Source organism: Pseudonaja textilis, chromosome 4 (assembly GCF_049901715.1).
Source record: "Pseudonaja textilis isolate UNSWEBS1 chromosome 4, rPseTex1.2, whole genome shotgun sequence".
In the NCBI taxonomy this organism is placed as follows: domain Eukaryota; kingdom Metazoa; phylum Chordata; class Lepidosauria; order Squamata; family Elapidae; genus Pseudonaja; species Pseudonaja textilis.
In genome coordinates, this window is record NC_141993.1 from 47,727,847 (window position 1) to 47,752,663 (window position 24,817).

The window sequence follows — 24,817 nt, forward strand, 5'->3', positions numbered from 1 at the left end:
TCAGTAAAGAGCCAGCTAACATTTCATGTCACTTATTGAACTAAGTTGTCTTAAAATGAAGCTCTATTATTTGTACAACCCACTGAGATATAGACTAGCTGATTGGCCTAGTGTATGGGGTGATGCCAGCCTATGTGGTTAGTAGTTGTTCAGTGTATCTTGTAATATTCGATGGAACCCAAAATATAGAGTGAAATTTAAGCCATGGTTCTATCAAACACCAGTTAGCATGTCATGTGAAAACAGCCAGTACTTTTAATATAGAAATAATAAAAACAGTTTTATCACACAGATCTGTCATATGTTTCAGCAATACAGTATCTTGCAACTAAAATTGAATTTTTGTGCCTCACTAACAGTACTCAAGAAAAGATAAGAATAAGCCATTTTTTTTCCAGTCAACCCAGGGGAAAGTATGTCCAAAGTCACAAGTCAGATCAGGAGCAATTTGCTCAAGCGCATATTCAGAGCCTCAGGGCTTTGCAATCCACATGCACTAACATCACAGTGCAGTTTGGTTCCATTACGATGACAATTATGTCTCAATAAAAAGAACTGCATGTATGATGCTGTAGTTCTAAATACTCTGAATAGCGAAACCGTCACTCCCCTCCCCATTTTAAACTCCTGAAGCACATAGATGATATCAAATGTTCATAAATGCAAATATTATTTAGGTAGGCTCTAGATTAAAACACAATAGCAACAATACTGAAACTTGTCATCTGATTATTTATTTTTATTCTTTTATTCTTGTTCTCGATTTTGTTTGACAAATTCTAAATAAATAAATAAATAAATAAATACTTGAGACAGCCTAATCATAGTTCTCTTGCAGTATGGACTTATGCTGAATACAGAACTGCTTGAAGAAATCATTGAATGATGGGCTTTGATAACTTATCAAGACGATACTGTGGCTCACTGTTTGAAAAATATTGTCAAAGTATCTTTCTTAAAATCATACAATTTTTTTTTTTATTCCAACACAGAATCCATTTCTGCAATTTCTCTTCTCTAACCCTGATGCTATAAATAAGTCACTTCAGTTAATTTCTCCTACATCAACTCTTTGAAGGCTATAACTAAATGGGAAAGCTATCAGCTTTTCCATTTCTGCTTTGTGACATCCCAAGATTTAGCTGGAATAAATTTTCCAGGCTTTCATTCTGAGGTCTGTGTTCATGCACAAATGTAGTTATGAGCAAGTGAAAGGACAATCTATGGTAATTCACCTACTCTTCACCTGGGACTTCAAAAGGCAAATGTGGGAATAATAAGGAAGAGCAGGATTGGACAAGAATGACAGTAGAAAAAACAAAAGGAAATCAGCCATTATCTCTCAGCTATATTTGCATCTTAATGACTTCCCATTTCACAAGCCACAATGAACACTGCTGTTCAGTTTGGAAAGAACAAAGCCATTTCTGCTTTCGGCTGGGAGAGGCCAAATGGGTCACCTAGTTTCACAGAATGATTCAAAACCTATATAGGTATATTTGAAACTGATCTGAGGGGGGGAGAAATGCATTTTGAGTAGATAATAGAAACAATGAAAGTTATATTGAAGCCTTAGAATAAGAGATTGATTTAAATTCATCTATTGTAAAAGAATGCTAGAAGTGATTTCATTGTATTGTACTTTTTCTACGTGTTTGGTTTTGATTAAATTCCTATCTTAAATATTAGAGCTTTTTAGTTTTCATCTTTTTAGTTCAAAAAAAAATCTAATAAAGTTATCTTTAAAATAAAAAAGGAAAAGGCATTACATTTTGCAAGCTTTTGCTGAAGCTATGTTTTAAACTGTATAATACTCTGAAATGCAATTCCCACTGAGGAATATTTATGCGTGGTCTAAAAGTGAGAGGGCAGATTTTGAGTGTTCCCTCCCTTTCACAATTGGTGTCCTGAAACAGCTTCTTATAAAGCTATCAAGTCTGTTTCTTGTTATCGCTCTTCATGGAAGTCCAGCTGCCGCTGGCACAGCCCCTTCATTTTATCTTGTCAGCCCATTTTTGATTACCTCTTCTCAAATCTTTCCTCTTCACAAATCTTTACACAAACCTCTTCAGCCTGAATGGGCTCTTTTTAAGATTGATTGATTCACCATAGAATTAACCCAACCAATATTAGGATTTTAAAGGTTATTATAAGAATAAAAGGCAATGAAATCATAAATAAAACCATATCTAGTATGAGAGCAAATAAATAAAACTTTTTTAAAAAATACTACCATAATATATTATCAAGAAATTGACAACAGAAATTATCTAATATTTAAGATTCCTGGAGGAAAAAAGGAAAACATACAACAAGGCACCAAGCAAGTCTTATTGGGATTAGTGCCCATAAGCAAATTCTCAAACTGAGAAGGTTAAGAAATAGAACTGTAAAGCTGATCAAACCATGTGGCACACATTGCATAGCTGACCCTCCTTTAGATTTTCTGGCTACAAACTGTTTAATAAAATACCCCAAACCTTTACCAGTAGAGTCATTTCGACAGGAAATAAACATAAATTGAGCAAACTCAAGACTTCATCTGACTTATGGTTAGATCTTAGAATATTAAATAATGGTAGATTAAACTGTGAATTTTTAACTGTGGACTTTTAATGTGTATGCTGCCCAGTGTTACTGTGTGTATTGTAGTTGGATGGATATTTATTTGATAGTAACTTTTCCTTCAATCACCTTACTAACTCATAAAACTGGAGCTGCTGCTAAGTAGACAAGCAACTGCCTTATGCAATAGACATAGGGTAGTACAAAAAATCAAATCAACAAATTACATTATTTAATTTGTAATTGTATTTCACCAATAGAGAAGGGTGTCAATATTGTATTCCATTACCTGCCAAAACCAACATGGATGTCTTTGATTAGAGGCATTCTGAGTTGAACGGGGAACAGTCATAGGCAGGAACTATTTGCAGCTCTGAGTCAGGCAGCAAAATGTCTTGGGTCAGCCCTGTTCCCACACTGGCAGGCCTATGATTCATCCACTGTCCTTTTTTAGTTCCATTTCCTATAGGGTGACCCAGTTTTTCCTATACCTCCCATCCCATGCTGAATTTGATTTTTTCTGCCAGATTCCGAATAATGTTGCATCCTTTCTCTTAAATTGTCTCCTAGGTATCATTAATACTATTATATTCAATAGAATATGGCAGAGGTATATTGTCCCTAAGGGACTAAGAACTTACGTGGTAGGCTCTTGGGTATATCTGGGCTGAAATCAGACATGTTGGGACGTGTTTTATGGCCACATTTTATGGGACTGTTATGCAGATGCTCAGCAGCTGTTCTTGGATCATGCGGGTAGATCTTAAAGATGGCTAGCAGACCTAGTAAGAAATAGAAAACAGCTTCTCTGTGCACAGGCTGATGATGTCTACTACATCGGTAAGAATTCCTAATGTTCCTGCTTGTATAAAATATCAGCCTTCACCACTTTGGTACCTTCCAGAGATGATGAATGGAAGGATGATATCGGCTGGGTATTATGGAAATTGACATCCAAAGCACTGCAAAAACTAGAGATGCTGGGAACAGCTGAGATTCATAACCCATTTGTGTATTACTGTAGCTGTTAAGCAATTACCCAGAGGTTGTAAGTGATTGCCTATGATGAAGCAAATAATAGAAAGTTGAAGCATGCATTTTGAAGCGAAGGAACTAATAGCAGTTTAATTCATGCTACAGCTATACAAGGATTAGTGCAGTGCTTTTCTGTCTAATACAGAATTCATGCTGGAAAAAGGTGGTTTTAAGGACAACCTAGCAGTAATAATGATTAAAAACAGAATATTGTGGTTAAATGAATATTTTGCAGATTAGCTTTTCACGAAAGCTTCTTATGCCCAGCATTTATGTCCTAGACCTAGAGTGACCCAGCATCAAGGCACAAATGGTGAACACCTTCCCTTCCCTTATACCTTCCAGATATGGTGAGACCGAAGACTTTAGCATTCCTGGTCAGCATGGCCCACCGGATTTTCAGTTCCAACATACTGGAGGTCATCAAACTGAGAAAAAGGTTTTAAATTTAAATATAATTTAGACCAGGCATGTCCAACCCATGGCCCAAGGACTGCAGGTGGCCCTGGACAGCAATTAATGCAACTCCACAAAATTATAAACTTGTAATATTATTATGTGTTATTTATATACATTAACTATATTATATATTTTAAACATGGCCCGAAATAAGTCCACCCATTGCAACTCAGGCAAGCCAAAAGATTGGACACCCACGATTTAGACCACTGACTCAAGACTTCTAGTTCAGTTCTTTGTTATTTTGTCAGAACTGATCCAACTTGCAAAGTGATGAATAGGTCTGGAATAGTAATGAATGCAGAAAAGTTCCAGGGCCCTCTTACAAATGTACAGATTTGAAAAAGGGTAGAATCAAAATAAATGATTTGTAGCCTAAAATTATCATTGATCGCCCAAACTACTTTGTGTACAAAATGAAAGTTACATTTGGAACTAGCACTGCCTTAATCCTTATAGAAGTGAAAAAGCTTTGTATTACAGTAAACATTTTGAGGTACAATTTAGCTAGTAAAAGCCAGTACATTTTAGAGCACAATTGTAAGACAATTTCCTTAGAAATGTTTTTTCTGACTGTCTGTCTGTATGTGAATTTGTATATATGCATGTGTAAATACACAAGTTTTTTTTTTTTTTAATGGGGAATCAGTTTAGGTTTTGTCCCTTGTGGGAGCCTCAATTTCTCAATCAGCAGGAAACACTGAATGCAGGCAAAGATTCCTTTGGCCACCAAAAGCAGAGATTCTGGCTGGATCTCTGACTGGTGGAACAGGAGGAAGCTAGAAGCCATTGCTGCATCACAAAGACTGCAAAAGAATACTAATGAAATACAAAGCCTCTCATTCTCCATTCTGAATCCTCAATGTGCACAGCTGTATGTTCTGGCACATCTGCACCTCCTGAGAAAAGCAAGCAGCAACCCCCTCACTCTTCTCCTGGGAGGCATGCTTTGCATTAAACGTCTTGGGGGCTTAGCTATTTGTTGCATGGAGTCATTCCAGGGCACTAAATTAATTGGCCTCTCACTATCTGGCCCGGCACACTAAAAGCCTCTGTTGATAGAACAGATACTTTGCTCTAGTGAAGAACAGGGGCTCCACCCTTTTATGGTATTTGATTAAGCATTGCTATTACTAAGCCCAGGCTTTTTAAAAAAAATAACATCCGCTTCCCACAGACATCCAAAATCAATTCACAAGGAAGGAATGGCTTTCTTTACCCCTCCCCTCCCGGCCCCAAAATCTAGAACTGGTCATAACTAGTTAGTTGCCAGATCAGGGAAAACCATTCACAGCTTGTCCTTGGTATAAAGAGGTGCACTTGGCTGAGTACTTAGCAATCTGGTTTGGACTTAGAATCTAAGAAGATTTGTTTCAGATTAATAAACACATAAGGGCCATCAGGCAATTCACTTGCAATCAGGAAAGCATTCCCAAAGTTGGCAATGCTAAACTGTATGATTGTCCATGTATTCAGTAAACTCTCTGTAAAGCTCAGCATTTGCTTTTTTTCCCTGCTGATCAGGGAGAACTATTGCAAGTTCCTTACTGAAGAAGCAAGCATGCTGCTTTGTTGCAGGAGAAAGGAAGCAATCGAAACGGCTACAAAAATTTGAACTGCTTTTCTTGGTTTGTGCAATTTCTCCCACTAACTGAAAAGTACTGCCTTAATGCAGATGTTAAAAGAGTGATTACATTTCTTTTCAGTAATAGCAGCCTTCCAGAATAAATTGTGACCTCTTAAATTCCTTGTCTTGGTAATCCTCTAGGAACCTTGATTTGCTTACCCTTTATTATTTAAGGGTGTTGAATGCCATTGCTACGAGAAGGGGCAATTTGGGACTATAATTCCTCTAAGTTCCAGGTAGCTTGGTCAATATTAAAGATGATAGGAATTGGTATTTGAAATGTTTGGCAAAAATCAAGTCCGCCATCTTTAAGCCGGCAGTGTGTCCGATCATCATCTCAAAAATAATCATGTTCATGTTATGTTAACTCATTTATTTATGTATTTATTCACATATGGGTTCCTACTATCTGAATATCCATGTAACATTCTTTTCACTTCTTCCTATTAACACAAGCAATATTCTAGATAGTATTCCTTTCTTTAAAGAGGTAAGAGAACATTTGAAGAAATTTTGCAATTTGTTTGATTGAATGAATGACGTATGTTGGCCAGGCAAATACAGTATTCTATCTTGTGCTAGCTCAATAAGGCAGTATCTTTAACAGAACCCAGTCTATTATATGTGTACTCTTTCTGTGTATCACATGTAAACAATTCACAAATTCATTTTCATGGATGTATTTAGAAAATTTGTCATTTGTCGCCCTTGAGCAGATATTCCCTCTGACTGTTTGGAGTAAAGCTGACTGAGGAATTCTGGGAATTGAAGTCCACAAGTCTTAAAGTTGCCAAGGTTGGAGACGTGGTTTGGAGGGATCTCATTCCCCAAGATACGTTAACATTTGGGTCAGAGGTAGGGAAAAGAAACAAACTTTCCAGAAACATGCACATTGCCATTTTCTTACAGCGCATAATCTGTGGAGCAATGCATCCAGATTTGAATCTGCAGGACCCTGACAACTATGAAATTATGCTATCCCACTACCTGCAGGTTGCCTTGAGTACCTGAAGGATGAACTGAAATATTCCGTTGAACAAGATGTCTTGAGAAGTTTTATCCTTCAATTCCAAAATTATTTTATTAAAAAAAAAGAAACAATCATATGATAAAAATGGATAAATCTGATGAGGCACCTCTCGTGGACTTTATTCTGAATTAGCCTGTATCCCTTCAGGTATAAAGTGGAGCCTTTGCATGTATAATGCTGGACTGCAGTTGCTGAAATCTCTTACCACTGGTGATGCAGGATCAGGTGTGAGTTGGTTTCAACATTGTCCATCGTTGTGTTGGTTGTACCTATGCTAAGTTATGTTATGTCTGTCCTATTTGCTTAAAAATATGGCAGCAAAGCAGACCTGCTGGGGTGAGAAATGAACACAGTGGGTGGGACTTCATAAAATATGTGAAGGCCTTCCAATCATTTCCCATCTTTTCCCATACTAAGTTGGATAATATCACCATTTCAGTCTTAATAAATCAATCCTCTTTTTTCAACGTGGCCACCCTTTTCCCCTTTCAACAGATTTATCACATACTTTAGTATATAAATGATTTAGAAGGCAGTAAAATGATGAGCTAGGATTTTTATTACCTTTTGAAGGCTAGTTAGGCAGTTCCTTCTGTCAGATATACATTAGAGCTTCAAGCAGACAATTCTAATGCAGTTGGCCTAAATAATGTAGATTCCACTGCCATATCAGAATCAGCAAGCTTTCTTGAGACGCTGACCTTTTTCACCTTTACCTTACCTCTTGGGTAGAATGGTAGCAAGGAAGTTAAAATATCTTCCAATATTACAAGTTTTTGTTTTTTTTACCAACAATTTTACCATAGGCCAGCATTCAAACCAACAGTAAAAGATGAAAATGTGGAAACCAGAAGAGATTCCTGGGTGTTTTACATAAATCTTTTGGCTAAACGATTTCTTTACCTTCAAAGCACCCTAACAGACAATAAAACCTCTCTGTACTGTTAGCTATCCAGGAAGAATAAAATTATCATTTTTTGATTGAGAGCAAGTTGATCACTAACTCTGTTTTTATGTCTGCTGCTGTTATTCTTATTTGAGCTTTGCTGCACAAATTCTGCATTAGCAAAGTGCATTTGCTTCATCTTGAAAGGCATCTCTTTTTTTAAATATCAATTTGATGAATCCATCCCCAAATAATCCCAAGGAAGAAATCTTCACAGGAGGAAAAAAATGATTGTTCCGCTATGCTTTTAAACTATAGCATCTAATAGCAACTTGTTTGATCTAGGAAACACCCTTAGAAGCTATTTTGCAAATTGAACTGGTAATAAAAGGTCAAAAAATGAGTCCTGAAATTTGAACCAGGGATTTCCCCACCTATTTCAGTTGCTTGAACCTTAAACAAAAGTAACTCAAGTGGTATTTTAAATATTTTTACATGACTGTATTGCATGTTATTACTGCAAGATACTATAAAGAGAAGAGTATTTGAATATATTCTAGTGAAGGTACAGTTATTACTTGGATAACGAATGGGCTAGCTCTTTTGATCTTTTTGTCATGTACTTGATTCCATTTTTATATTCCCAGAGCATTTGAATAGGGCAAGGTTGTTCAAACCATTTATACTTGGCTCCATAAGGCTCAGTGCTGCAAGATCTCTTAGGAAAGTTATTGCCTTTCTTCTGACAACAAAAACAGCATGCATATTTAGCAAAAATGTCATTCTACCCTTGCAGCCCCCTTGCTGTGAATTGATTAGGCTCTTAAAAAGAAATAAGACTAATGCATTCACTCAATCAAGAACTAAGAATGTGGCTGGAAAAAATATCCTAATTCTAGCAAGGTCATCAGCTGTAGGTTATAGAAATACTTTGGTATTTTACATCCTACTTACTTATACTATGAATGAACGTTATTAAAGCACTTTTCTCCTCCCTACTGAAGCTAGTCTTTATAATCTAGTCTTTTTTTCTACCTACTTCTTTTGGAAATCCTACTCATTCCATAGATCCTGTAATGTGCAGGTGAGGAAACTTGGTGCTTGCAGCCGTATAAAATATTTCTGGGGAAGGCCAAGAGTTGCAGTGGAACATCCAATGACACAGAGTAGGTTGAGCTGCATCATACGCATGGGCAGCACCAGAGTTCTTACATGGATGTTTCTTAATCACTCATCACCAAATGGCAATAAACTTTGTAACTCAGAGATGAAATGAGATTCTGTATACTACAAAAAAAGGGACCCTGGTTGCCCAACTTTGCACTAAATTGTGCTCACTATCCATCATAATTCTAGAAACTAAACAAGTTTTTTATCAGGTGGCTTTGTAAAGAAGGCGGCACTGATGATACTCTTATACTCCAGAGCCTTACCAGGTACAGCACCATCCTTAGTTTCTTCCTCAGAAACATGCAACTAATAAAATGCTACCCTCATCATAATATTTTAAGATCCAGAAAACTGTAATGGCTTTATGATTTGTGCGTTCTCCCAAATGCGACTGAGACATGCACAAGGCTTCACTGTTTAATGCCTAAGTATATGAAAGTCAGAAGTGCTCTTCTCAACAGGAAGAGGAAAAGCAGTACTTCTAGAAGAAAATATAACAAATAACTCTATTGTATAGTATCATAAAGTACATTATTACTTCCTCTGAAATTTACTTTATAAACAATTGGGTTTTTTTTTACTAAATAATGACCATTAGAATAACATCAAGGAGAACCGATCATTTTTTCAACATTGGCTAGAAATGGAAATCCAAAATTGCTGGTTTTCATCTGGCAAGCTCAGATGGGCATGAAAAGGGTTGTTTACATGGAAATCTTCAATGCCTTTTGATATAGTGGTCTGCCTGAAGAAATAGTTGGAATTAATCCATGGTTACCATTCATCGTACCACAGTAGACTACAGGAAACTCCAAATGAAAGAATCTATTCTGAGTCAAATGCAGCGCAACCCTCCATATAATACCAAATCTTAAAAGTAATGCCTCTTCCAGAAATGTCCACGAGGAAATCAACAGGAAGAAAATGCACTGTATCGGAGAGACTTAAGCTCCCCACTCCCTTTTCTAGGCCTTGTGCACCTGGGGGTGACCTCTGAAAGAGATGAAACTTGCTTGGCAAAGGTACAATGCTGCTTTGTACTTTTTGACAAAAGTGCTGGATCTGAGAAGGCATCTGGTCTTTCTCAATAAGTTGAGACAGGATTAAAACTTGTTTCTTGAGAAGAGAAGCTTCTGCTTCAACTCTGAACCTTTGAGTAATGGTTCCTATGAGGAAATGTTGCTTTCCACTAAAACACAGGTAAACAATGTGTGAAGAAATGATTGTCTTCTGTGGGTTTATGGCCTGCTCATTGTCATTTTACAACACAGTACCAATAATAGGACCTTAAGGAGATTCCTAGGATTCATCAAATCTTACAGATGAATTTGAGGCCCATATAGTCCATGGCAGGAGATCCATGTCTATATTGAAGCTCTATGTCCAATCTATGTCATAGGACCAAGGTTTAAGAACTAAAGGATATTTGTGCATGAGGGCAAGGGATGTTTCAAAACATTTCATCCATATGTCCTTTCCTATTTGGACTGCCAGAATAAATAACACCAGAGTGCTGTTTTAAAGTGAAATCTGCATTCCATACACACTGCCCACCCTTTGTGTTGAATGCATGCTCCTCTGCATGTAAAAAAAAAAAAGATACGCCTGTGACAGATGTAATTTGCTTTTAAAAACTACCAAATCTGACCTTTTAATTATCTTGCAAATCTAAAATTAAAATAACTCTGGGATGATTATCTACTCCCTCATTAAGCCACCACTGAATATTGCAAAACTTTGTTTGAAGTAACATTTGATCAAAAGTTAATATGCAATCAAAATTGGTAAACAGAACAGACGAACGAGATGATTTTACATTAAAAAATAATGGTTTTTCTTTAAATAGTGAATTAAATGCTATTTAACTAATGTCAATGGAAGAAAGACACTATTTGTTAAGCTCTTCACTAGGAGAAACCACACACTAGTCTATCAGTTTCCAACAAACAATTTGTTTGTTTTTTCATATAAACCAAACAGAAGACTAACTTAAATCTAGAAGCTAATGGTACTGCTAGAGTCCTGAAACCTGATTATAGTTATTTTTTCCCCCCTGTGAATAAAAACGGGTTCATTTTCTGCTTGCATCATATAATGTATTAACTCCCACATTGTTTGAGAGAATAGACAGTGAAAGGGTAAATAGTAGAGACATTAAATAAAGCCATTTCCAAATAAGTTTGGAGCGGATTTGTTATAAAGCCTCTTGCTTGCTGTTATTGCTTTTGGGTGCTGGGCTTGTTTGCTTTTTATTACACTGATTATTTTAATTTTCTTTTGAAGACTGTATGCCACTGAGCCCTGTTTAAATTGGACACACATCTAAGTTCCAGTAAATAAATAAATAAATCTGAATGGTTGATGCTGGTACTAGCTGTGGATTTCTTGTCCCACCCTTTGTAAAAATAAATTATGTGCCTTTTTTAAAAAAAATGCCAGAGAATTGAAAGCTGGGCTCAGGTAGTACAAAATCTTTTCTTAACGCCATCAGGATACTTCCTATATAACAGAAGTGGCAAGAGCAAGCACAAAGGTGAAAGGATTTTTTAAAAAACTTGGGCCTCAAGGAATCTAAGCCCACTTTTCCCACTGGGAGCATTTGTAACTCCTAAAATTCCCATTCAGCATTTTCAGTGGCTGGGGATTCTGAGAGTTTTAATCCAGTGTATCTGAAGAGAAATAGATTGAGAAGATCGGTTCAAAAATGGCCAATAGAAAGCAGCTCTAAACCACAGGTATTTTGTTTTTGCTTTAAATAGCAGTACAATCTTCTACAGGTGTATGTAGCAGCATATTCCATTGAGTTAAGGAATCAAATGTTGCGGAAATGTGCATACGTTTGTTGCATAAATGTGTTATAACAGAAACATATGGACAATCATGACTAGTTTAAAAGCAGAACCTCTGATATAATTCTGACAAACCTTAGAATGTGATATTTTTGTTTTAAATAAAGGAGATACCCCCAGAAAGCAAAATATGGCACTATATTAATAATCTGCATTGCTTATTAAGCTAATATGACCGTATCTTTCTTAATTTGCAAATCTCACATTTTTACATTTTAATCAAGTTTTAGCAAAGAAGAAGCAAAATCTGACCATTATGCAATGTGCATATCATTCGTAATTATAGCACCCATATATATTATATCTGTCTTTTATTCTGAACTACTGTTCTGATTCCTGTTTGGTCCATATGTTTTCATTACATCCAAACAGAAATGACATTCCTATTTCACTGAATAAGGAATAGGGTATTGCTAGATAATTGAGCCCATGTTTTTCAATATTTATCCCATTATTGAATATCTATTTAGAGCAGGGGTTTCAAATTCAAGGCCTGCAGCCCAGCCCATGGGGTGCTTAGACCTGGCCCATGGGACTGCCTTGGAAACAATGAAGGACCGGCTTGCGGTGCCTCTGCCAGTGAAAATGGAGCTTTGTTTTCACTGGCAGAGGGCTGCAGGAGGATTACCCCAGCTCTGCCCAGGCCATCACAGGTATCCCCGACATGAGTGACATTGAGCCGGCCACGCCCCCAGCCCCCCCAAGGTCAAATGCAACCCTGATGCAGCCCTCAATGAAATTGAGTTTGATATTCCTGATTTAGAATTATTCCCAAGGGCATGCATAGACATAGAAGAGTGTGATCTATTTTTTTTAAAGGCTATCAGATTTGCTTTCTGATCAACATATCCTTATTCTCAGACATAACTGGGTAAAGTAATGCCCACACAGGCAAACCAGAACAAGGCATTGCACTAAGTGATCACATTTATTTGAATATTTTGTGTGTGTGTGTTCTAAAATTGGTTACAGAATAAATACCTGCATCTTATAACAGGAAGTCCATTTTTTTTAATACAAAGTGCTTGTTAGAGGAAGTTGCATCAACAAAACACAGGAAACCATGTGTGTACTTAGGCACACACTTCCCTCCTGGAAACTAAAACAGATTTTTATTTTTTTTTAAGTTTCTTTTCCCTTTTTTGTGCATTTCATTTCCTGCCATTGTGTATTTACAAATCTCTGAAAGAAGAAAAAAATGCCAATATGTACGATACGTGGCCTTTTAACACACAAAAAAAATCAGCCTTAAAAAAAAAACCTCTACAAGTGTCATTTCTTAATGAATCAATGATAGAAATTTGTCTTAAAAATGGGAAGGAGAAAATAATTAAAAGGAAAACCAAAGAGCCCAGACTCTGAAATAAAAAGGATCATCTGTCCCTTTAAGTTTTCCCCGTAGGAAAGTAGCAATGTCACATGATCCAAAGCAAATACTTGATTGAAATTCTTGTTAATTTTTTCCCACAGTTCCCATCCCCAACCTGATAGAAAGAAAGGAATTTTAAAGAATTAAATTAGAAATAAGAGATGACAACAATGCCCCACTCTGAATCTGGCATGTGGTAGGGATAGATGGAAATGGATTTGATTTAAAATAACAACAAAAACTAGATTAAAAAAATTCAAAAATCAACAGGATTCTACCAAAACCAGATGGTTAACTGGTGACATAGTGTTTGGTGGAAGGCTGACCATAAACTCTATAGAAATCCTGGCGTCCATGTTGCTGAGATGCATCAATCCATTCTCTCACTGCCAATCCTGGAAGCGACTGAGGTACAGATGGAGCAGGTGGGAGTGGGTGGGAATATTCCTGTGATGACACTGTCCATGGAAAGTGGCCGGATCGTGGGTAGGGCTGATGCCCACTGTGATTGGATACTGAGGAACAGTAACAGTTGTCCACTGAACAGACAAGAATTTTGCGCCCACCATATTGGGACAGCACAGACTGCTGAGATGATGTGCTGTTGGGATAGTGAGAAGGGTTGAACATGGAGCTGGAGTGAACTGGTTGGGGGCCACTGGAGAGTCCTACTATGTGCTGCGTGGAGCTACAAGGCACCATGGGTTGTGCAGACTGGCCTTCACCAGCCGAAGCCCCCTGGCTGACGTACTGGTTGGCAACAGGTCCCGAGGATGGCTCCAAGAAACTGGCTTCTGGAAAAGCTGTGGAGTGCTTGCGTTTCTCCGCTCCTGAGTTACTGACGCTGCAGGGATACATAGGGATGCTCTGCAGGAATGGCACAGGGGTACTGAAAGGACCTGAAATGAAACAGAAAAAATAAGTGACATCTCCATTTTCAGCTGAGTGATTAAGGCAACAGCACAGATCCATGTGTGTGTTAGTAATATAATGAAGTCTGCCAGATAATGCCAAAGACAGACATGATCTCAAAACTAATAGAAACTAGGAAAAGAACCCCTGATTATTCTAGCTATCCATTGTAGAGATGTCTGCTGGACTTCTATTCTTATACTGAACAGACAGAAAGAGAAAATATTAAATACTAAATTTTGTTATCTGCGGGAAAGACGGTGTTAACATGCAGTGTTTTCTAATGTGCATAACAAATTCAAATATAATTTTGATGCAGAACCTGGATTCAAAGAAAAACTAGAAAGTCCAGTTGCCTCTTGAAAAAGTACCTTGGGGATAGTAACATTTTATTGATTAACTATTAGAGCATAACAGAATACAAAATATAAAACACAAAATACTAGTAAGAACATATGTTAAAAATAGAATTAAAGAACCTGCAAATTGTACTTCCATAACACCCCTCCAAATTCACATATGCAGTTCTCAACTCTTTGCTTTGTTCAAATAAAGGGCCATATTATTATAGGTCCATGTAATAATAATGTGCATAATCAGGAAGTCTGCAATTGTGGCAAGATGTATTATTATTTAATGTTAATGTGTTGAGTGATCTAGAAAGATTTTTGGAGGTAATATCTTATAATGTCATTTTCTAATGAATTATTTCTATCAATATATATTTGAAGAGACTATGCAGCAACACTTGCCCATTTAATATCATCTCATAGAAATATTCTCCTGATATACAAATATTCCCATATAAGCAGAGTATAAACATTAAAATAATTATTCAAAAATATTATAAATCAGGAATTGGTAACCTTTTCAGTAGCATTGGTAACCATAGCATGATCACATGCAATAATGCAGAAATCATTGATCAATATGATTAGTTGAAATCTAACAAGAATATTGAAATTTATAGGATTTTATCAATTTCACTTGAAATTCTTTAAGATGTCATGTGTCAATGTTGAAATCTTAAAAACACTTGATGATTTATCATTTTGGAGAATATAGAAATGCTACTCAAAAATGTCCTCAACATTCTAGAGCCAAGGGGCAACATATTTATAACCCCTTTTTGATCCTTGTCTCATAAATTTTAACCCATGAACAGCCATTCCAAGTGCAACTGAATGCAGCCAAATTACAGCTGGTGAAAATAGCAGCTCCAAATGTTTTGGATAATAATCTACACTCCTCACCCCAGGTACCTGACAAATAATAATAGAAATATATTGGTTGCTACAGAATTAACTCAGGGGAGCCAGCAGTATAGCAGTAATTGAAAGAATATCCAAAGAGACTGTACCTCTTTAACTTCTTTCTTGGATTAAGGCCATACTCTATAGCAGAGGTGTCAAACTTATGGCCCATGGGCTGGATGTGACATGCATTGACCACGCCCCAACCCTGGTTTAGTGAAGGGGGAAAAAGTAGCGATATGTCACGTGATGACAACATGATGCCGCAAGTTTGACATCCTTGCTCTATAGGACAGAGTAGAAATTCTAGGCCCTTCCAATGCTTTTGGATTATCAATTCCAATCAAAATGGTAAACTGAGAGCTGGTAGTCTAGCAACATTTGGAAGGAAACAGATTTTCCATTCCTATTCTAGAGGTTATGTAGAAAATAGCAAAGACATCAAATTGAGTTATCTTTCTAGTACTATTAAGACCACCTTTTGTTTCTAAAATATCTTAAACTTTGTAGATCTGGGACTAACAATATACAGTGAAAATATTATGGGAAGAATATCATTTTGTGCCACATTCTTGCCACAATTCCCTTTGAATTAAAATTAAATTGCCAATTAATAAAGAAGCACAGTGTAAGGAATGGAAGACAAATTAAAAGAAATAACACAAAAATAAAATGGTTTCGTCCGCCTAAAAATAGATAGTTGGAAAACCATGTACAGATTTAAGATTGGGATCCAATCTAGGTTGGTCACAAGGACGAGAGATTTACTCTTCCAAGCTTTTGGACTGGTCCTAGATTCCACACTCAAGGATCTTCTCTATAGCAGAATGTATGCTTTGGCCTATTCTATGAGTATTTATGTGGCACCTTGTTGTCTTTAGCTTTTTAGTTGTTGATTGGGATGTTGATGGCCAGCTATTAAGTCATTGGCTGATTTAAAATCGCTATTCTATAGAACCCAGATTCTTCTCCTGGGATGATTTCCTTGAAATACAGGAGCAAATCTGTGAATTGAATATGTTGTGCTTATTCCTAAAGGAAGAAATATAAAACTCATCCAACAACACTCCCAAACCAAAAAAGGTCCTGCTCACACACGTTACATCCCCATTACCCTGTTTCCTGTGGTTTCCAATTTTCAAAAATAATTGTTAAAAAAAGGTAGCCGAAAGATACTCTGTCCCGATTCATGCAAACGGAAATTCAGTAGTGAGTATACAAATGATGAAGTGTCATGGGAAATATTACTCACCTTCCAGGAGCTTCCGCAACTGTTTTTCCTTCTTGGCAATCTCATTCAGGAAGAGCTTGGAATTGAGGTGGCCAATCTTAGGAGGGGGCAGGCTGCCTCCTGTGCAGTTCTGAGTCCTTAAAATGAGCATTACAATCTATTACAATTATTTTTTTTTTAACAAAAGCCAGCTCGATAAATATCCACAGTGCCTCTTGTTAGCCATCTGATTCTTTCTTATGGCTCCATCCTTCTGCTAATTTAAGGGAAGCCTCAATTGTTCAAACATTTATCTCCCAGCAAACTTTTCCCCCTATATCTCTAAGAACAATTTTCTTTCCTCCACATATTATTCTTTCTTCTTGAAAAACAATTCTGTAAATTTAAGATTTCCCATGTCTTTTTAAGAAATCGTGTTCTCAACTGCCAAACACCATTTAAACTAATATTTTTCTTACACGTTTCTGTCACTAACAGAGAACAGTTTATTTGCGGGGATTCTCTGGTTTTGTAGATACAGGGCATAATTCAAAGAACTTTTTTTTTTTTGCTCTGATTTGAGTGGACACAAATAACACAAAGTGTATAGCAGAAACTAAAGCACAAAACCCCCAAACCATAACTTTGTTCCATCAGTGCAGAAGCAAAACTTGTATTTTTCATGTTTGAGAAATATAGTTGTCATTTTCTTGAACCCTCGTTCTGAGTAAAGTATACAACAGAGAGTTCCATTTCAGTGCAACAATAACCATGGTTATAATAATGGCAGCTGAGGAAAAGAAATTAGCTTTGTTAATGTTATCTTTACAGCCACTCAGATGGTTATCTGGATTTTCTGCATTTCAAACCACCTTCTAATACAAACCACCCTCCAAATTACTGCCAATAGATTTCTTACCTATCCATCAAGATCTTCACTGACTTTGTATTCTAGAAAAGAATAAAGAAATATAATTAGTAGTTGTCAATCAAATAGATGTCTGATGACACATAAACTACAGTTTTCCAAATTCTGCAGATATCTAGGGTGTTCCTATTGATTATATACATTTATTAAATTCATCTCCAACAACCTATAAGTATTCCATAACCAAACTACCTGACGATCACAGCTCATTCATTTTCTGTATTTTCCAAAGTTTTTCAGTTAACAAGAATGACTTCTGGCTGAAACTCTGGAATTTAGTGGCTACCATTATGAATACTGTCAAGGTAGATAGCAAATTTTTCTTCTCATAAAACAGTGGTCCCCAACCTTTTTTGGGCCGTGGCCTGGTACCGGCATCACAAAATCATCTGCGGCCCGGTACCGGCATCAGCACGCATGGCAAGGCGAGCTGAGCAACCGGCCAGCCAGCCGTCCCCCGCTTCTCCCCGCCACCTTCAACTCCTCCTTTGTCGATGGGCTTCGCGATGGCTTTGGGACGGTCACTCGGCTCTCCTTGCCATGCGTGCTGAAAGAATCCTCGCGCCTTAGTTTTGTTCGAAGCCGCCGCCCCCTCGATGAAACTAAGGCGCGAGGATTCTTTCAGCACCCAAACGCCGCTTTCTACCCAGAAAAGCTCACCAGAAGCACTTTTTCATCAAAACAAGATGGCGGCGCCCAGCAAACTGGCAGCCCGGTAGAAATTGTTCCACGGACCGGTACCGGTCCGGGGACCAGTGGTTGGGGACCCTGTCATAAAAGATAATCTGGATTGCTTTTCAGAGTTGTAAAGTTCATGAGAATATATGTAGAGCATTCTGAAGTACTATATTACCACTCTCTGTATTACAATATGCTTCTACCAATACCCTTTCATTTCTCTGTTGTAATTAAAATATATGGGATCAGTATAGAATCAGCTATTCAAGTTCAATCAGTGGTGTACAATATACTTTAGGTTAATTGCAAAAAATGCTAGTAGTTTACACAAACCTTCTTGGTTTTAGATATATTTGCTATGATTTCCTGGATCACAACAATGAAAATAAGACAGCCTTCTTAATTAATCTTACAAATTTAATTAATCCTACAGATAATCTTTTCTGAAACAAATAGCAGAAGTTACTAAGCAAATATTTTGAGTTAGGTGAAAACCCAATAACTTTATCTATTGCTCTATAATGATTCTAGTTTTTATTATTTTAGCTGTAGTATATGACAGATAGACCCTGGGTTTTAGAGCACAAGATTACCACTATTGCTGTCATTTCACTACACTTCCTTGGCTTCATGCACCTACTGAATGTTAATAATATTAAGAATAACCTCACATTCTGACACATTAATTTTTTTAACTCACTCTGCCATTCTTCTAGTAGTCCGATTTGGGACTCTTGCTGAAGCACAATTAAGTGCAATATGATGTATCAATCGACTTAACGAGATATTCCAGTAGGGTGTAAATACCTTGCCAATCAATTATTAAGATTTACAACGAAGCTTCTTTTTAATAGAGGCATTAATATTCACGAGGTGAAGAAACTTCCAAAATTGAGTATTAGGCTATTTGGTATATATGAAAAGCTTTTTAGAAAAGAATGCTGAGTGGAACCTTATCTGAAGTAAGGTTTGAAGTAATCTTTTTACTCATCCATCTGCTGTATGACCTAAAAAGCTACATTTAGAAAACTAATAGGAGGATTGACTAGGCATCTCCAACCCTAAGGGAAATCCACAATCCTAAATAAGCCAGTTAAAACATTTGAATCTCAAAACCAAATATATAAGTTTAAAAATGTTGATTCGATTCTGTCCTTAGGCCATTTGACCAAAATTATAATAGTTTTATTTTATTTTAACTACAATTTCTTTCATGGCAGGTAATAATATTGTTATTTTTGCCTTAATACTTAAGGCAACTTTCTCTAACCTGATATCCTTTGAGACATAGAATTTGCCACACTTGGGACTTCTAGCCCAACACATCTCTTGGACACCAGATGTGCAACTATTTTCAAAAACAGTCAACAGAATCCCCTAATCTATTTTAAACAAATGTTATTTGAAATATTCATCTAAATACATCTCTGTCCAGGAACTGAACTGAACTTTTTATCCTGTCTAAGAGCTGCATGAAGTATGATAGCTGATGCTGCAATATCATTAGAATAGGCAGGATTGAATTTTGTATGAATTTTAGGGTTTAGATGAGGAGAAATATTCATTTTGTGCCATCAAGTTAATGTTAACTATTGGTGACCGCACAGATTTTCTCCAGGAAGATCTTTCCTTAATCTGGCCCTTAATGGGCTTCCATAACAGTGTACGGCATTGCTGTTATAACTGAGTAAAATTTCAATCTTATCCATTTAGGAAGGAGAAACTGTGGGGATATAAATGGACTCAGAGCAACTAGAAGTTCAACAAAATTGTTGTGCTATATATATTCAAGAGTACGGGTAATATTGTTGGCCACTAGTTCTTTTAGGCAGCTTGGGACACTTATGTAACTTAGGAGAACATTTTACCAAATAATAATGTGAGGTAGATTAGGTCAAGAGATGATGACCCATCCAAAATCACAAAAATATTTTGTAAGATTTTTTCTGCTATATATTTAACATAATTTTGGCTGAGAATATCATCTATAAAATAGTTTAGCACTTGTCCAATTTAAGTCTTCAGCTCTACTTAAAATGAGAAAACATATTTTGTTCATAGATATCTGTTCACAAGAAAGAAGGAACTTTGAAAATATATGCTATCAAACTATCCAAGTTTAATATTTATCATTGATACATCCTTTGATCAATTCTGACTCCTTGCCAAGTGTTAAGATTAACCACACATTTGGATGTCCCCATGGTATACTATATGGTAAAATGAAAGATAAAATAATTTTCTACATGGACTAATTTTCAACTCTTAATTTTAATTTCCACTGTTAATTTTGACACTGCTAATTCATATGCAGAAACTACAGGGTCTTAGCACTAGTTTCGAACGCTGAATGTTTAAATCCATCCATGAGAGCTAAAAGTAAACACCTGTCCAACTGTAGCCCAGAATTTTTCTATCAAACTTCAATCTACTTCTTTTATTACTTCTATAAACCTTTTTGGGATATTCTCATCCTTTGTTGACAAAGTAGCATTTAAACATGCAGAAAACAGTGATAGCATTTCTATATCAAATAGAGAAATTGAATAATAATTGAATACTCTTTTCATTCTCTCTCTGCACAATATCTCTGTGTGTTGCTGCAGAAGCTTCAAAATTATTAAAGAGAGAGAACCATAAACAATAAACAAACTAGTCAATAAAACTACAGAAAGTTAATCAAATCTAAAGTAATATGGTTTTGCCAGGTAAATATGGGAGGATTCATCAGGGTAACTTGAGAAAAACAAATGCAAGGAGATGGAAATGCAAGCTGAAAAGGCTATAAAGAAGAGAGGGGAGAAAGAAGAAATTTCTATTGCCAGGATGGGAGACAAAGATTGGAAATAAAGTTACAACTGTGAGCTTGATGCACCCAGTACTGGCTTGACTGTTTAAAAGCTCTGAATCCTTCTTTTATTCTAAATGCTTAGCCCAGACCTCTCCTTCTCCAAACACATCCCACTTTTCACCTTCATGAAGTTGATGTCTTCTGTCTTGTCATACATGACCTGAACAGAGCTTAGCAGTTTCTTAGCCTCCTGCATGCGTTCGCTCAAATGCAGCACCTGGGCAGCATTGTCATTGCAGAATTTGGCTTGGGCTTTGTCAAGGATCTCCATTGTTTTGCGCAGGTCCTCATCAAGTATCTGATGCATCTTCTCATACTGTAGGCGCACCTCATCCTTCAGCTGGCTCACCTTCTCCTATTGGTACAGTGAAAGAAGAGTGCCCAGAGTCAATGTCCTCTCTTATTTACTTACTACATCACTCATAATGGATAGTGGCAATAATGCTGATTCAGAAAATTTATTCTAAGCAATTTTCACTCGCATTTTTTGCACAGGTAAAAAAATTACACAGCATTGTTTTTGCTCTACTGGCCTATATGAACTTTAAAAGAATACAGTTACTTCAAGATGTGAAAAGAGTGGTGATTGTTCAACAGAGTGGTAAGGGTGCACATCTTAGCAAATGGCACATAGCAGCTATGAAGCATCATCTATAAGAAAATAAATGTTTGCTTTTGTCCTTGATCAAGATGGCAAAGACTGTGTTCCAGCCGTGAATAGAAGTTTTTCATAGACACATTATTGTACATCAATGCACCCCCTTAGCTCAACCTCCTCTACTGTCCCAGGCAAATATGCTAGAAAGACAATTTCTCTATCTAACTATCAGCTGAAGTATGAGGCTGAAGTAAACTAAAATTATTTTATATCTCATATTCGGTAGATTATTCGTGCCCTGAGAGAGGAAGCTACACTGGAAGGCAGGAGCTTAAGAAAAAGGGTCTACAGCAGGGGTGTCAAACTCAAAGCCCATGGGCCAAATCCAGCCCATGGGGTGCTTAGATCTGGCCCATGGGGCCAACCTGAAAAACAGTGAAGGACTGGCCACGGTGCCTCTGCCAGCAAAAATGGAGCTTGGCCACATGCGGCCTTCCTGAGCTCCATTTTTGCTGGCAGAGAGTTACAGGAGGCTGTTGAAGCTGAAAATGGAGCTCAGGAACACGTTTTTGCTGGCAGAGCACTCAGGCCGCCACAGGCGCCCCCTGACGCAAGTGACATCGAGCTGCCCATGCCCACCCCGGTCCACCCGCGGTCAAACACAACACTGATGCAGCTCTCAATGAAATCAAGTTTGACACCCCTAGTCTAAGGTATGAAAAATACCTGTAGATTAGTGGTTTCCAATGTTCCTGCATATCATAAGAAGACATATTGAAACGATATAATTAACATTAGAGAGCTGTAGTGAATGATGCCTTTGGTGGGGATTCTCTAATTGTTCCATGCATGGAGGAAAAATAATACATGACTATGCCATTTATTTTGTAAGGATTCCAAAGACTAAACCTTCACTGGAAATTCCCCTATCAAGAACACTTTCTTGCTAGATGAACATAATTCTTCTTGGTTATAGCTTTAAGTAAATTAGAATTACTTCAACCAGGCGCTTGTCCGATTCCAACTTGTACAGCTGCTCCTCAATGTCTTGTTCACGCTCTTCCAGACGGTCCTGCTGCTTCACCAGCATCTTCTGCAAGAGAAGGAAGAAGCAGAAGAAAGGCTGTTAAGATGTTTTAAGGGAAAGGGGGGAAAACTGAAAAGGTATATAATAATCACAAGGAATGTTGGAAATGCTGATGAAGACTAGTTCATCATGTTCCACTGCTCTTTCTGTCAAAAGTAACAGAGTGACAGTGGCAACCCTAGGTTTGTAATTTCACTAGCTAATCTGAAAAGTGTTCAGTTAATTAGAAAAAGAAAAAATGATAAACGATTTGTTCTTCCACTCACCATCACTGCTTCTATGGTAATATACTATGAACTACAATTCCCAATTTTTCTCAAATTTTGGAACGACATGCAGAAGTTATTAAAGAATGAAGACATGTGCTTCAGAAAAGATAAACCCACTGTGTTACATAAGACCTTATTCAAATCATTTATTTTTGTTTTGTTTTGTAAGCAACAAGTATGTGCCAGGAGTGGAAGGAGACCCACACTGACACACACACATGCCAGCCCTGGAGCCATCTTTGAGGCTGCCACAGTGAGGCTGGTTGGAGCTATAAGAAAGGGAAGGAGGAATAGAGATAGCTGAGTGGAATATGTAGCCAAAATAACATTATTTCTTATGTGAACCAAGGACACTCTCACCAGCACCTGGAGGGGCGTGGATGGGAGACATCCAGAATGGGGAGACCTGATTGGGGCATGTGATGGTTGTGTGCAATGTGGGGAAGAACTTTGGGTGGAGAAAACCCAGGAAACATCAGATTCAGGTTTTCATCAGGTGTGCCAATATGACATACCTAATAAATCTATACTCTGAGGAACCCTGCCTTGGAGTTTTGATTTCCTATGGGCTGTTACTTGGAACCCTGACACACAACACATGAATATTTTTGCTAATCTGGAAAAGATGGAAAAAAATATATTGGGACACTTCTTGTTGTTAGATGGACTTTTTCATCTTAATTGTTTAAACATCTTAATTGTTCAAATCTTTGTATTCATCTGTGTATGGTTTGTCAATTGCACAGTGGCAGATAAGAAAGCACTCCAGAGGTTAACTTGTCCAGAAGATTATTGGTTGCCCTCTCCTCTCTTTGGAAGAGCTTTATAGCTCCTGCTGCCTTAAGAAAGTTCAAAACATTCTCAAAGATCCATCTCATCCTGGGAACCCTTTTTTCGAACTATTACCATCTGGCAGATGGTACAGAATAATAAAAACAAGGACAAATAGGCTGAAAAACAGCTTCTATCCTAGGGCAGTAGCTCTATTGAATTCTACTGTATAGTGCAATATTAATGCAGTATCAGGGGTTTTCAATTCAATGTGAAGAATGTGAAGGATGTATGTTTGTTTTATTTTCATAGTCATAATGCACACTGAAGATGGTATTGAATTTCATTGTACGAGGTGCAATGACAATAAACTAAACTAAACTAAACTTTGCTAAGAGACATCTTACCAAAATCTATATCTTTGTTTCTTAAACTTTAAGAGAGAAAAATAGAATTTCCACCCAAAATATTTTTTTCAATTTGAAGTGCAGACTAGTTGTCCTATAATGTTAGAAACTGTATAAATACTATAGCCATAATAACAAGAAATTAAAAATAATAAATACTTACTATGAAAAATCAACATTAAATCATTTCCTTTGTATTTATTTTATTCTTGCTATTATTATGATCTTATTTTTCACTTTCAAAGTTCTTCCAATTCTGAGGAAATTATTTCTGGAATGCTATAAATTATTGTGTATACAAGAGTGTTTTTACTTCTATAGAAACTTTCAATATAAACATAAATAATTGATAGCATTTTACATCATCTAAAAATTCTTGATAGTACTTTGCCCACTTATTATGCACTAACTTCAGATAAGGCCCTTTCTACTTAAAAAGCTGTTTCCCTGGGTCATTTGGCTAGGAGAAGAAAAAGAGGCAAAGAAAGAATGCTTCAGAAGACATTGGACTTATGAAAACACTTTAGGCAAACAGGTCTTCAGATAACTAAGCTTCCTTGTTGAAAGTTACAAAGAACATTACTGTAATTTCAAACAAATGAGTTTTCTGTGATAATGAAGAGCCAGATAAACCAGTCTTGTATAATTTCTTCCCTTTGCTTTAAGCAGCTTCTACATACAAATAGAATGCACTTTGATTTCAGATAGTATTACCCAGATATGAAACTTATTTTTACATGACTACGATAATTTCAATTGTTGTATGAACTGTCTACCTTTGACCACTTAACACCCAGGTAACTGCAGGTTACTTCTCTGCCCTACTTCCATGGAAATGAAGTTGCTTTATTTTTTCATTGTTA

At 36.9% G+C, this 24,817-nt stretch overlaps 1 protein-coding gene across 2 annotated transcripts in view; it reads right to left on the bottom strand.

Moving 5' to 3' along the window:
* Nucleotides 1-12,530: 12,530 nt before the first annotated feature.
* TRIM8 (tripartite motif containing 8) overlaps nucleotides 12,531-24,817 on the bottom strand; it is a 62,303-nt gene continuing 50,016 nt past the window's right edge. For both annotated transcript variants that reach the window (XM_026704687.2, XM_087932817.1), the window contains exons 3-7: nucleotides 22,418-22,513; nucleotides 20,944-21,177; nucleotides 17,285-17,316; nucleotides 16,408-16,523; nucleotides 12,531-13,889 (exon numbers count right to left, since the gene is read on the bottom strand). In XM_026704687.2, the coding sequence (XP_026560472.1) occupies nucleotides 13,282-13,889; nucleotides 16,408-16,523; nucleotides 17,285-17,316; nucleotides 20,944-21,177; nucleotides 22,418-22,513 (1,086 nt within the window). In that variant the 3' untranslated portion in view covers nucleotides 12,531-13,281. The remainder of the gene's footprint in view (nucleotides 13,890-16,407; nucleotides 16,524-17,284; nucleotides 17,317-20,943; nucleotides 21,178-22,417; nucleotides 22,514-24,817) is intronic.